At 41.5% G+C, this 15,123-nt stretch overlaps 1 protein-coding gene across 1 annotated transcript; it reads right to left on the reverse strand.

Moving 5' to 3' along the window:
• Positions 1–1,070: 1,070 nt before the first annotated feature.
• lpla (lipoprotein lipase a) lies at positions 1,071–9,527 on the reverse strand. The gene is made up of 10 exons (XM_008406924.3): positions 9,243–9,527; positions 8,291–8,496; positions 6,899–7,078; positions 6,316–6,427; positions 5,361–5,603; positions 4,721–4,963; positions 3,971–4,091; positions 2,638–2,820; positions 2,439–2,546; positions 1,071–2,347 (listed from the first exon to the last, which is right to left on the reverse strand). Exons 1-10 carry the CDS (start codon positions 9,346–9,348, stop codon positions 2,296–2,298), a joined length of 1,554 nt encoding a protein of 517 aa, XP_008405146.1. The 5' UTR covers positions 9,349–9,527; the 3' UTR covers positions 1,071–2,295.
• Between the last annotated feature and the right edge of the window lie 5,596 nt (positions 9,528–15,123).

The raw sequence follows: 15,123 nt of genomic DNA on the forward strand, positions 1-15,123 counted from the left end.
CCCGCTGTGACCTTACATGGAGAAGTGGGTACAGGCAGTGGATTGATGGTTTGCATATATGAAGTACAAACCCTTGTCAAGAGGAAGCTGAGTACTGACCAAACCATAAAATAACCTCACATAACCCATGCATCACGTGACTCAGGAGGGAGATTTTGTTCTTTTTTTTTAAGTTCAGACTATCTTCTGAGTGAAAAGCTGGAATGAAATAACCCCAGATTTTACTTGTTATGAAACGATGATTGCTTAACAATGATGTTTTCATGTTTTTAACATAACTGTGAACCAGTCGAACTTTAACCCCTCATTTACTTAATGGCACCAGCTACGGACATCGACACATGGCACTGACTGTCCCGACTGTGAGAAAAAGGATTTCATTGAGCAGCTGAAATGAATAATCCAGAATCTTTACAACCAACAAACAAAATGCCAAAATCAGGCCATTTGCACATAGAAATTAATATCTGGTTCTGATTGGAACCAGGCTCTCAGAAACAGACACCCATATTGCACAAAGTGATCTTTAGTACATCCTGTAGTAAGTTTGATCTGTTTTGAGCTGCGATTTTTAGCCAGACACCCGTTTTGGGTTTGTTTCAGAATCCTGGCCTGCTGGAAACGGAAAAAAAAAAAAAAGCATAAAGTTCTGGGATAATTATGACTTTGTGTGCATACTGCAACCACCAGTATCTTCAAGGACTCCTTCATGAACCAAGCCTTGGTGAATTTTATCATTGGTTATTATCAGCGTTTGAAGGTCAAAAGGCACACAGCCTCAACTATTTTACAGATGACATGAAATTGTCTTCAAGAATTTCCTGATACTGGATAAGAGCTCTTACCCTCATTATCTAGCTCAGACTTGCAGAAGCTGTCAAGTTGTCGAGAGGTGAGATGAAAAGGCATGTATACTAACATTTTGTTACAATTTAGAGCCTGTTTTCTTCAAATATGGAGGAAAATGAGGGTCCACCTGATGAAAACACCACTTACACAGGCCCTAGTCTGTGTCCAGCGTATTTATAAATTCTATTATTTTTCAAAAGCAACTTGAGCAGGAGAAAATATCTTGATCTGGGGTGTAGCTCTTTATTATACCATTCCTGGGCTCTTTCTGTGAAACAGTGCACCGGATTCCGGCTCATTAAAAAAGTCAATGCTCTCAACAGGTGGCTCAGTCTAACCAACGCTCCCAAAGCTTTTTCCACGAAAAACATTTAAAAATGCTTCATTTATAGAAATACAAGCAGCAATGCAAGCCTGCCAACATATATTACAGCTTCATATACAAATATATAAATGTACAATCAATAAATACAGTGCGAAGTCTTCGTCTTGAGATTTATGGAGAACATTAAGGCTTGCTTGGTGATTTTTTTTCTTCTTCTTTTATGCTCAATTTGTGGTCCTGTGTAAAACTATGAGTTGGAACTCTGTTTCTGGATAATTAAATGAATGGCTGTGATTCACTGTACTTAAAAATACTGAAATGAAAGAATGCATTTCAATATGGTGCAATATGGTGCAGTTTGACCATTCTTCACATCTTAAATGCTGACCAATGACACAAAACGCAGCAAAACCAAAGAACAAACAACACTTCAAGAGATTAGGTATTAGCATGTGGCTCATGTTCAAAAAGAAAATATCGCTGTTTCTGATTACAGTATTTACAAGGAACACTATGATCGACTTCAGTAGGTAGCGAAAGTTTCTTTGGTCCCTGTCGATTGTCGGTAATTAGTGGTTAAAAAAAAAGTAACTGTGGGCACAAAATGGTTGATTAGAAAACAAACGCAAACACAGAAATGTGCCATGATTATGCCTATCACTAAGAATCATTTACAGGTCATCAATAATCCCAGTTCACTTAGGCAAAGAAAACACAACATTTCAGGGTTCTGAAATTACATCAAAGTCAGTAAAAACAGTTCATACATGATACACAAGCATAAACAATGATTACAAAGCAGCAATAGCTGCTTAAAATGGACAGTTGTTTAAAAGAAAAAAAAACAAATAAAACAAGCGCATCCTCAAAAATGAAACCAGTAACTTTTTTTGCAGCAGCAGCAGCAGAATTTGAAGAGAGACGCAGGAAGTCAGAAGAAGACTGATTTCATAAACTGTGGATGAGATTGGGTTGGTTTCAGGGCAGAAGTAGGAAGACAGGAGCTTTCACTAAGTGTCCAGGTGTCCGCAAACGGTTCCCCAGTGTTTCTGTGTGCTGTCCATCTTTGGCGGCGCTGCTAAAGATGGATGATGATTCCGGTGAATGATTTCAAGTTTTCCTCAAGCCTCGTTCTGACCAAAGAGACTGCCCTGCGTCTTGAGTCTGTGCATCCTGGCAGGAGGAAAAGATGAAAACATCAGATTCGATGCTGATCGGGTTTAGGTTCATCAGGATTTGGTCTATATGAGTGACGGTAACTTACCGTCTTTCTTTACGGCTCAGTGTGTCTTCTTTTGACTTGACAAAGACTGCATTTTCCCCTCCCCTAACAAGGTAAGCAAACTCTCCTTCCTTTGCGTTAAAGATCACCCTGCAGTCACACAGATAAAGTATATGTTCAGTCAACAATAAACATTTAATTCTTGAGTAAGTAAATGTTAGTATAAAGACCAGGAACTCACTTGGACTGAGTCTCGCCACATTTGATGCGGAGCTTTCGGAGGTGAAACTTGCTGCTGCCCCAAAGGTCGGACCAGCTGAAAAGTGCGTCCTTCTCCCAGCGAATCTTGACAATCATCAGGTCACCGATGTCCACGTCGGTGGTGATCAGGAAGGACGAGGTGCTGTTGCTGTCAAGGGTGGGCCTGATGGGTTGAAGTAGGAAATATGATCAGAGATTGGCCCATTTGATTAGTTTTATTGCATGTAAAGATTCACTGAGAAACTGGCTGCTGACCAGAATTCATAAATTTTAAGCTTAGCCTAAAGAAATGAAATAATTTTTCTGATTACTGAATCCATTTTATGTATCAAATTGAGCTGATCACATTTCTCTTCACGGTAGAAGTAATGATTGAAGGAAGGAGATTGAAAGTTAGCTGTTTTTAGTCCCACTGACTTGTTGGGAGTAATAAAAAGCCTGAAAGCTGCAGGAGGCTTAGGTAAAGTAAGGGTTTACCTTTGCTAAAGGGAAAACAAATGGACAACTGATTGCATTTTGCTATGCTAACTAACACAACTCTGATAGTGGCTCCAACAGAAGATGCTATAAACCATTTAGATTATCCATTCTGCAATCTTTTTGACTTTGTTTGGTAATATTAGTGACATCCTGTTGAACTATGAAGCTGTGAAACATCACCCATTCTCTAACACATACAGTGTGACGTCCCCTTCGGGTCCTGCTGTGCATTATTAGTAATCGACCGTAGAAACGCTGCTAAAGGAATGAGTGATTTTACCAACATAACTCTAAAATCACATCTCTTTCCTCTAAAATATTAAGTTGTTTTAACAGCAATTATTTGTTTTAAATGAATATAAAGGGATGAAAGGAACACATTTTGTTAAGAGTCTACGTCTGTATTTTGAGGTACACAAAAATTATTGGCAAACTATAATCTGTATGTAAAAGAGTAAATTAAATACACTATTTTTGTATTATTTTTGCTTTGATTTTATTAATAGATACCCTTATCCACAAACGTATATCCACAATATGTTTGTGGATTTTCATTGATGCAATTGAGAGTTTTGCTTATTTTAGTTTACTATGAACATTTTATTATTAGGATATTTGCGCTTTCAGTTTAGTTGTCTTGGTAAAAAAAAAAAAAAGCTGTTTGTAGTTTTTTAGAAATGATCTAAAATCAGAATTGACATGTTCTCACAAACCCTGAAACCTGAAATCGGTCTCGGTCCCTCATTTCCACCAACATATGCTGGTGAACAACACTGTTGCTGAGTTGCATGTCTTTGCGACTCTGTGTTGCACGCTCAGCTTCGTGTACGTACAGGACAAGCGGGACGTCCTCCTTCTCTCCGTGGGTTCCATACAGTGAAATCTTGATTGGCTGCTCACTGAAGCTCTGTTTGTCCTTGCTGAAGAAGTGGGCCTTCACTTGGTAATGGAAAACTGCAGGATGGAAAGAAGATTCACTCTCAGTGAAATGATACATTTCTATTTAGGCTTTATTTCACCTCTGACTAGAGCTTTAAACACAGATTAGTATATTCCTGTTTGGCTTCAAGCATGCATGTGCAGACCCTTAGAAGCTCTTGAAACAGCTTGCTATTTATAAAGTAAATGTTTACACATTTGCTGATTTGTGATTTCTAAAAAAAAAATAAAAAAAATAAAAAAAACTTTTCCACTGCCAAAGTAATACACAGGTATCACTTTACTTCAGCATACTTTAGCAACTAAAATACCCATGACCTCATGAATGCATGGAGCTTGCTGTCCTTGTGAAGCTGTATTAAGTTTCCACAATCACTGTCGGGTCCAAGGAGACGCATTTACTCTAACAGTATCGAGCCACGGTAGTTAATAATCTGAGGATTACTTTTAATGAAGGCATGTGCACGATTTAACTCCCAGTAATGCAGACAAAAGCATGTAAATCCACAAAGACTTTTCTACTTTTCTTAGATGTTAAACAGATTTCCTTTCTGTTCTTGCAGTCAACATTCAAGTACAAATTTCCCTCTCCGTGGAAAAAGTCGAGTTTACTTTAGTTTCACGCCGTTTCTGTGGCGATTTACCTTTGTAAGGCATCATATCCCGAGTCTTGAGGTACATCCTGGCACTGCGGGCCGTCCGGACCTTGTTGATGTTGTAGCCAAGCTTGTTGCATCGGTTCTTCCTGCAGCTGAGGCACATTCCCTTGTTGAAGGCGTCCTTGGAGTTGCAGCGGTAGGCCATGCTCTGCTGCTGGGTGTTCAGCAGCGAATCGATGAACAAGTGGATGGAGCGCTCATGGGAGCATTTGATAAGCTGATCCATATCTGCAAGCAAGAAGGCAAGAAGACTCTTCGGTTTTTGCAGATAAACGCTGGCGAAGGCAGAAAATTACTTCCTGGTGTTTGTTCTCCTTTTTTCATTCATAGACAGACACAAAAGAGGACCCAGAAGGCATCCAACGCAAAGTTCTGGTTTCTAAAAGCATGAAGCAACAAAATATTGAAGAAATACACTTAATATTTTTGCTCACTTCGTGTTTTTAGCTTGGAATGTCATGAATGGAGGCAAAAACACTTTAACCTGCAACCATTTGTTTTAGCAAGCACCTCACTGACTTCTGACTTAAATCTGTTAACAATATACTATTCCTAAGACCAATATAATTAAAAAACAAAGCTAATTCATTATCTCTAGAAGCCTGGGAGGTTTTGAGTTACATACTTTGGAGGCCCTTGATCCCTTCTGATGCAATCCCCAGCAAGGTATTCTGGATGTCACAACCCGGCTGGAAGGTTCCTCCGTTAGGGTAAATGTCAATATGACCCACTGGCCTCTGGATGCCAATGCTGCGGTCTGGAGAGCCTCTGGTATTGGTGTGCAGGACGTCCACGAACTGGGCATCACCTCTGGACAGAGTGCTCTGCTCGTCTGCGTGCTCAAAGGTGGGACCGGCGGGATCCAGACCTGGGCACGAGAACAAAACAATCGATCAGCTGTGGAGATAAACATGACTGGAGATAAAATGCTACCATTTGGGAACAGTTGTGTTTCAAAGCATTAAAGGCTTGAAAGTATGTTTTCAGTCTGACCTCCTTCTGATTTGTGCAGGCAAAAAAAAAAACAAGTCTGATGGTGCTTAATGGCCCACTGCTCTCAGATCTAGTAAACACACCATTATTTGAAGGAGGTCAGAGAGATTTTAAAGCTGGATCAACTTCATAGAAGCAAATTGGAGCTCTAAATCTGAAACAAATTGGCTGCATGCACACACACAATGGAGGCCTGGAATGTAGAGGCTGACAGACTCGGACATATATACATGAAGGTATGCACCAATAACCTCAAGAACTCAATTTAATACTAAAATAACCAAACAGCATGTTAAAAAAATGTAGTTACAACATCTTCACAACTTTATCGAGGTCTTTTTTAAAATTTAGATTATAACCCAACGTTCCTATATGTCAAAATTGAGTTATTTCCCAGTCAATTTTTCAAAGTCCTCAGCCGCTTTTAAACATTTTTAGCATATAAATACCATAGATCTAATACTTTATATGAAGTTATGTCATTAACAAATGGATTGATACTGAACCAAAACTGCAAAACCTTTAAATCAAACTGCTGACTTTTTCAAACTGTACAAGAATCCTGGTAGTCATTTAACAGGAGTCACCTGTGATCCTGCTGATCTTATGGTCAGTGAGGTCTCCAGCAATGCCGGCCACATGTGCTCCCAGACTGTATCCCAAAAGATGGATCCTCTCCCAGGGCAACTGCAGCTCTTTCTGCAAAGCAACAAAACAGGTGAGGCGTGTGCAAGGAACGCTTTAACACAATCGAAAGGGAAGCCTGCAGAAATGCAAGCTGTACTTGACAAGGCTCTGAAGCATTCTGTCCCAGGAATGAATGTGGGAAACCATGCAGAGAAAGGATTCGGTGAAATTTCATGCTATGCCAATTTCTAGACTGCTTTTAAAGTTTGAAGTTGCATAAGTAAAGGGAAAGCTCTGGGCTGTTGCAAAAGCCGTGCCCTCGCTAACACTAAGCCTCGCAGCAATAGCCGCAGACATGACTATAAAATGTGTTTATAGCCATTTAAAATCTCATAGCGTAGACAAGCACAACCACATGGCCTCATTGGGAACAGAGCATTACGGAGCAGATTTTAGCCAATGATCTGAACTCGACAATAGTCACATCTTATATTTACAGCGCTCAAAAAGCTAATGCAGAGAGAGGGTGATCCAACGGCTCACCTGCAGCCAGGTAACGAACTTGGCCACGTCTCGGCCAACCAGCTTGGTGTAGGCTGCGGAGGTGGGGTAGTGCTGGTTGGCGCGGGTCAGCCAATCCACCACGATCACGTTTGCAGTTGGCACGCGCTCATACAAGGCGGACACCAGCTTGGGCACCCAGCTCTCAAACATCCCTGTTACCTGCAGGGCAAAACATAAAAGCAGCAGGTGAAACGGTGGCCCATGTATGAACAAAAAAACTGAAAAATAAATATCTCCTCAGCGCATTTTACAAAGGTTTGCAGGCAAATGCTGATAGTCACGTTTTGTGCTGTTGATGCCTTATGTTTCAAAGAACTGTGAAACATAAGATTGTATTAATGTAACCAAGTAACACCAGTTTCTCATCGCGTTTGCTCTGTCAAGGAATCGACTGGTATGAGAACCATCACCATGCTAAATCTGAGTAATAATCCTGAGCATCAACATGGTGTAGATAAGGGAAGCAAAATCACTCAAACTGCTGCTAAGATTATATAGCATGTAATAGTTTGAGTATTGCTATCACAGTTTTTGTATTTTGCATCATAAATATTGAATGTGCACTACTTTCTAAGAGGTTATTGGACAGTATTTTATCCCTTTTGGTTTGCCATTCTGCATTTTAAATGCCCCACACATGATGTGAGCTGGTTAATTAGTCAGGCTATCTGCTCTGATAGCCAAACTGAAGCCAGCTGGTGAACAGACATGCTGATCACAGCAGTGTGGGACTTTTTCATTTTCCACATCATAAACTGTCCACGTTTTCTGAGATTTTAACTATTTCCAAAATATTCCAAATTTGTCTTTTTTGTAAGCAAAGGTGTAAAACAATTATTATCGCCGTCTGACAGGTGGTGAACAGCAGCAGGTTAAAGGACAAAGCAGAGCTGGAGAAGACTCAACTTCTCTTGCATTTATTATCAATATTTCTTATTATTTGAGTGAGATCACGTTTTCATTCTCCCATTTTTGTTTTACTCCCATGGTAGTTTAGCTTGTGCTGCAGAAAACATGTGGGTGACAATGCACACATGGTCAGGTCAGTGAGGTCAGCTGCCATATGGCGTGATTTATCCAGCACTGCCTCTGTGTTCTGTTGGATTCTGGCCAAGGTATCATCAGGTTCAAATTGTGCAGCATGACTGGTTTTAAATCAAATTACAGCAGAAGATGCATGCATGGACTGTGTGCTGTTTTCCCTCCACAGCTTGTGTTTTTTTTACCATCATATGTTGCAGGATTTCTTCTTTTTTTTTTTTCTCAGTATCTGTGATGCAATTTTAGGTTGCACTGCCTGAACATAGCTGCGCAGAAGCTTTGCGCACACACACACACACACACAAAAAGTGAAGTTTCAGTGTCACTAACCGTCCAGCCATGTATCACAATGAAGGTCTGGGTTTCTGGGTTGAATGCGCACTCGGTGATGGTTTCTGGTCTGCCGGCCACCATGTAGCACATATCATCATCCGGGAGCTCGGCGGTGCGCAGGGAGAACTTGGACACGATGTCAGTGAAATCCGTCATCCATTCAGTGGTGGTTGGCACAGGCGCATCGGTGACTGTGCTGTTTGCTGTTGCAAAACAAACGGAGAGCGCAGCGGATCGTTGAGGTTAATCTGTTCTGTCAGGTTGGACAATAGGGATTTGTTCACAGAGAAGCATGCTGGTTGGCTGATTGTTATTAAAGTAAATGTGCGCAAGTTACGGTAATTGTGAACAACGTTTTTTTTTTTTGTAAGTGATTAAATAAGGCGTGACAGTGTCGCCCCCTTTTGTCCTTTCTGAATCTTTACCGGGGAAACTCAATTTTTTTGATAACGCGATGGCATTTCTACATTTTTAATTAAACCAAATTACTGAATGCGGGTTTTTCCAGTTTTCCTCTAAAGGAATCATTCTTAATGGATCGGAGCGAGTGTTAAAAAGAGCCGGTCTAATTAAAATTCAACGCGCAAAAGGTGCTCAACCCGAGTAAAACAGTTGTGTTTTATTATACAAATATGAATAAACCTTATTGTGTGAAGAAATTAAATTATTTTCTATATCAACTTTAACCAACCATTTCCTCCCTCTTCTTATCTATCCTCAGACAAAAAAAAAAAAGAAAAAGAAAAAAAAAGCTCCTGCCTGCTGCTTTTCGTCACGCACATGGAGCTGAATGCGGACCTGCGCTCTTTTTAAAGACGGGTTATTACCGGTCAAAAGTGGAGCAGCGTGCAGCAATAAACCTGCTATCCACATATTTATCACCTACACCTGCTTCACGTTTTGTTCCGTTTAAAACTGCGTGTCTCATCAGAATAAATGTGGGTCTTACCAAAAGCAGTTGAGTTGGCGGTGGGTTCGACATCTGAAGAAAAAGTTGCATGGATGCTTCCCAAAGTTATCCAAATAGCCACAAAGTAAATCATTTCTTTTCCCATATTGTTACTGAGTTTATCCTCTTGATTTTGATTTTAAAGTTTTTTGTTGGTTTTCTTTTTTTCTTTTTTTTGGTTGGTCGTATAGTTGTGGATCCACTTAAACCCAAAGCACCGGTGACAAAGTGGTGAGCTGTTTGCGGTTTAAGGGTGAAGTTGCTTATGGTCTGTAACAGTTGCCGCTGCAGGTCATCTTAATGGGTGGCTTATTTGAATACTCAAGCGTGATTGGCTGGAGAGTTTTGGGGGGCGGAGACTAAAAGCTGTCCCAGCTCTAAATTAAAAAAAAAAAAAAAACCTAAGGAGGTTGGTCATCCTGCTGTGAGGAAAGCGGGGCCCCTGTCAGCCAAGCAGAAGGTTTCATTTACGGAGCACCATTAGTGTCAGCTCCCAACTGTCTGTGTGTCTGGTTTTAGTGATTACACGACACTTTCCTTTGATCTTCTGCCAAAATGATGTGGTAATAGGTATTTTTGTCAGGCATTAGGATATTAAAAGGTTTCTAACTAATTTAAAAAGCGCTCTTGAAACAAGTTAGTGAAAGAAAACCTGATTCATTGTGTTTGTAGCAAACATTTTATTTTTAGGACAGCAAGGTTGTTAGCGCTGCTGCATTGCGGCAAAACAGGATGGAATCCTGGCCAAGACATTTTCTGCAGCAGGTTGGTTTTCCCCAGGTACTCCAGTTTCCTCCTGCAGTCCAAAATCCTGACTGTTGGGTTAAATGACCTCTTGAATTTGTCCTTGAAATGAGTGTGAGTGTGTGTGGTTTGGTTGTTTGTTTAGTGTATATTTGACTGTCCTGTGATGGACTTGTGACCTGTCCAGAGTGAAGCCCAACTCAAGCCTTGCACAGATATGTAGTCGGTTTAGACAATGGACCGACTACAATTTACTCTCAATTCTTTCATTTTATAAATATCTAATTCTGACAAATGTCACAGTGCTGGAAGAGATGCACCCAAGAGACCTGCAGCTATAATCGCAGCACATGTAGCACAGATTTTTATTTGGTTTAAAAAAACACATACAGTATGATCATCTCCATACTGGACACTTTGTATAGGTATATCACACAAAAACCCAAATAAAATGTTGTATAGTGTTTTGTTGCAACATGTCAAAATGTGGAAAAGTGTCAATAGTTTTCAAAAGGCACTGCAAAGATGTGCAACGAGCTCTAAATCAAAATCTTGAATGAAATTAAGAATTTATTATTGGGAAATCATGGAATAGGGCAAGTTTTCTTGATTTATTCAGAACTATTTACATTTTCTGTTTGGCTGAAAAATCCAAACACTGAACAGCCGTAGTAATTCATTTTTTTCTGACCCATGTTCACCACCAGCCTTGGACCCAACCCATCACCCACCAGCCTCATCAGCAACACATATTTCCCTCATGCTGTACTGTTCATCTAAATTTTAAAACTCATTCCTCGGTAGTAGCTCTGAGGTCCCAAGACCCAAGCAGAACAAGTGATGGACGTTTTCTGGCAGAAAGCTGCCTGCTCCACTTCCTTCGGCTCCTTCGTGTAACAGAAGTGAATCGGGAGTTTTGGGAGTCCCGCTCAGTCAGATCAGCTTTGAGCTGTGAGCCACGATGAGGAGACATGCAACATGAACCCATCAGAAAACTTTTATTGTTAACCAGAGCACATGTCAAACTCCTGCAACTTCTAGATGTTTCTCTGCTGCACCACACCTGAATAGAGTAAATATGTCATTAGCAAGGCTCTGGAGAACTTATCTACACAATAAGGAGGCAATTAAGCCATTTGATTCCAGTGTTGTGTACCTGTGGCACAAAACTGCAGGACGGTGGCCCTTGAGTGCTGGAGTTTGACACCCATGTAAATCTATAAATGTGGACACTATAATCAGAAGCAGTCGTCTCAGTCTGAGGAAAATATTCACGGTCCAACTGGCAAAGCTCCACTGCTCTATGGGGCCTCACTGTAAGTGTGGGGGGCCCCCAAGCAGCTGCTCTGTTAGCGTGAGCCTCATGTTCCATGGCATACACCGCTGTAGCTGTATTGTTACCCACTATAGAAGGAAGACAGATGTTTCCTGTGTACATTGAAAAGAGGCAAAGGTTTAACATCACGTTTTCATGTTGAGAGGACTGTGTCACCTGAAACACACGACTTATGACCTTTACTAAATGCAGAAATTACAGGGAAGATGAAGCTGAGAGCAACAAAAAAAGATTAAAAGGAAAAAAAACTGTCTGTCTTTTCCCTTTGTAAAGAGGATGGGGCATTGTCGGTGGTGTGCTTTCAGACTGGGGCCCACTGTCTGATAATCCGTCCACACATTCAGGATCTCCCACATACATGAGAGCCGGGTGGGTGTGGAACACAGTCCCACTTTCTCATTGGCTGACCTAGACTGAAGGAATTTCCAGAAGAAACCTTCATACCTCTCGAGAAGGACATTCTCTCCTCATATCAGGTCACGGGAAATACAAACAAGATGTGGATTCAGACACCATGCACGCTCGGTGCCTGCGCTTGAAGCGTTTTGCCCTGCCAGTTCACAGAGCCAGTTTCAGAACAAGACGTGAGTGTGAGTTACGAGATTTAGAGTTTAAAATTGACTGTTATGTCATTACATCACCCTGAAAGCAAAAAACAGAGACTGATGGAGAATATAAAGTAGACGAAGCACTTTCATGATATTGCACAGAAAGATGCCATGTTTCTTAGCTGTGACCGTAAAGTGAAATGTGTCAAATGTGTTGTGCAGAAACACAGACATGTGACAAACCCTGTCAATGACAAATTAAATGTCAGCCTCATGTCTTGAATGCTGCACAAAGCTTTTAACCCATGCCTCTTTCACTTTTGGCATTCAAAACCCATGATGACGCTATCAGAGCTTTGAGACATGGTGCATTATCCTGCCGGAAGTTTCCATCAGGAGATAAACTGCGTTCGTAAAGTTAGCAACAACTCTCAGGTGGGCTTTGAGTTTAAATGAGGGTCATTTGGTAAAAAGTGACCTAAGTAATACAAGAACATTTCCCCCACATAATTACACTATCAGCAGCTGCCTGAACTGTTGTATCAAATCTGTTTACATTCATCCTTCCCTGTTGTTTTATGCCAAATACCGACTCTACCTTCCAAAAGATGCAGCTGAAAATGAGGTTTTCCACACCAGGCGGTAATCTTCGTGAACCTTTGTGAGCTGCATCAGTTTCTGGCTGTCTGGCAGCAGTGGCTCTACAGCCGCTGTAGCCCATCTGCTTCAAGGTTCGACATGTTCTTCGTTCAGAGACGGCATCCTTTCTGCTCCGGCCTCTGGCATCAACAGGGCGGTTTTGCCCGGTTTGAGTTTCAGCGAGTTTTGCCTCGTGGAGATGCCCAAATGCTGTAATCTAATTGGCTAAATTGCTATTTGTGTTAGGTTAATCTTAGGAAGCAAGGTCTACCTAAGATTTCTTGCCTAATAGTGCGTGAGTCAATCCTGTTGGCAAAACATTTCTGACCGGTCAGGTCATGGGGTCACTGTGGGCCTGTTTTCTACCGACACACATCAGAGGTCGAATGAGCAGCTCACACAGGTTGATGTGAGTCACCAGCAGTCATGTGAACTCAGAGGTCCAAGCTGCTTTGGAGGAGTCAGGGGACACGACGTTTAGCTGTTCTCTGCATCTACTGTAAATGACTGCAGCATGTCTGCATGTGTCTGTGGAGAAGGTAATGCTTATGGGCCGAGCAGAGGGTCCAACCCAGCGATTAGACAGAAGAGAAACGCCCGTTCCTTAGTTGGTGATTCCAGGTTCGGTCTCTACTCAGCTACACGACCGATGGAAAGGCCAGCAGTGATAACTGGCTAGGCAGAAATACTGCGATACACACCCAACCTCCAAGTTATGTTGAACTTCATAGATGTGTTTTTTTTTTTGTTTGTTTTTTTTTTTAGCTACTTTACCCAGACCTTTCTCAGCTGCTGGGAGGTTGTTGTGGCTCAGAAGAAATCATGTCAGATAAATACGGTGAAAGTGGGCGGGTCAGAGATAGCGAGGGAGTCAGAGGCCAGCAAAGACAGCTTTGTTTTTTTTTTTGTTTTTTTTTTTAAGCTCACAAATCACTCAGTTTGCTCTTCCTTGAAGGAAATCAAAAGGATCCTGACGGGAAAAAACACAGATTGCCTTCGCTTTCCTGTTGCTGCTTTTGTCACGAGACGCTCACAAACCCAAAGAGAGCCCATTTGTTTCACATTTACCCCATCTGCACAATCTGACTGTCTGAATCTGCTGCTTACCCGATGCGAGCCGCGCATCCAAACCCCATAAATACTATGTTGGCTTGTGCCGAGAGTTTCAGATCTAGTTGCAAATATTTAAATTAGCAATAAATATTTTACATGTGTCTCTTTGTTGCCTCTCTCATGCCTGCAGGGTTTCCATGTGTTTACAGGATGTTAAAATGCTCCCTGGAGACACTCGAGCTCTGAAGGTGAAGGTGAAGATGCAGGTGCGGCTGAAGTCTTTGTGACAACGTAGTTAAGTTAAGTTATACGTTTTTAATGTGAGATGTAAACTTAGTGAACCTGTGTTGACGAACCTGCTGCCAAACAATCGCGGCTTGGAGCAAACAGCTATTTTGAAGAGATGATTCTGGGAGAAACTAAAAACGGGTTTCTCAGAACGATGAGGGTTGATTTGTTTTCTTCGTCACACATGGAGTGTGTCACTGTGTCTTAAATGCTGCTCCATCCATCCAGCTTTCTTCTGAATGGCAAAGCCTCTCTCCTTCACATGCAGCAAAAGATAAACTTCCAACTCGCTCCCCCTTTTTTATTTTTTCTCTGTCAGCCCATGTCAGTATTGTAGCGGGGTGAATTCACACACACACAAAAAAAAATGTGATATCTAACTTGCGTGCTTGACGTAAAACACCGTGCTGCATGTGCAAGGCCATGCTCTGTTTTTATTCTCCTGTTGGGACTCTTGACACTGCGTTCCTCTTTATCTGGGCGTCTCCACCTTCATTTCTGTCTGCATATCTTCCAGGACACAACAGAAAACGAAAAAGACCTTCAAGCGAGGAGGTGTTGAGGTTGCATTTCCAGTGTTTGCTCCAATTAGCAGCAAACACGGTCCTTCTTTCCAGTGGCTCGTTCAAAGAGAGAAAAAGTCCCTCTGTGGGATAGAAAAGAAAGAGTGTCTGCACAGCAGGAGTTCACAAGCCCCTCACTAAAGACTCAATAAGGCTGTAAAATAAGTTGAACAAAGGCTATGAGAGAACATCGCCGTATTTCAGTCTTTTATTCCCGGCTCGTATGAAGTCGTTTTAGGAGACACTTGTGCCGGCAGTTTAACTACTGAGCTACTTGTTGCATGAAGTTTAGTGGGAGTGCATGGGTTGCATGGGTCAGAGTCATTTTTCTTTTTTTTTAATGATCTCACTTGTCAACACTTTGCAGTAAATAAACCAGATTTTCAGGTGGAAAAACGACTCACAGGACACGGGAAACAGCTCAGACATATACACACACACAGAAACACTGGTTGGTAAACATCCAAACTAAACAAAGAGAAAAAATACACACACACACACACACACACACACACACCTAGCCTTGTTTATATGCCCTACTGGGGACTAAAGACAAGACCATGCTTTCTGGGAACCTCCCTTTCTGAAAGTAGCACAGCTCTGCAAAAAATCAAGTAGCATGCTAGAGGGGCAGTGAACAAACATATCACTTTAAATTTGCAATAAGACTAACTAGAGTTCCAAACATGATAAGAAGGTGACTCTTGGGG

The sequence above is a fragment of the Poecilia reticulata genome, chromosome 4 (genome assembly GCF_904066995.2).
Source record: "Poecilia reticulata chromosome 4, P_reticulata-male-v2, whole genome shotgun sequence".
Classification (NCBI taxonomy): domain Eukaryota; kingdom Metazoa; phylum Chordata; class Actinopteri; order Cyprinodontiformes; family Poeciliidae; genus Poecilia; species Poecilia reticulata.

What these genes read in the sequence shown, in the direction of transcription:
- lpla (XM_008406924.3), bottom strand. Translation starts at nt 9,348, where the DNA reads ATGGGAAAAGAAATGATTTACTTTGTGGCTATTTGGATAACTTTGGGA. An exon ending in CGCCAACTCAACTGCTTTTG is followed by an intron (nt 8,497 to 9,242) that starts GTAAGACCCACA and finishes GTTTTGCAACAG; the next exon opens with CAAACAGCACAGTCACCGAT. An exon ending in TAAGATCAGCAGGATCACAG is followed by an intron (nt 5,604 to 6,315) that starts GTGACTCCTGTT and finishes TCTCGTGCCCAG; the next exon opens with GTCTGGATCCCGCCGGTCCC.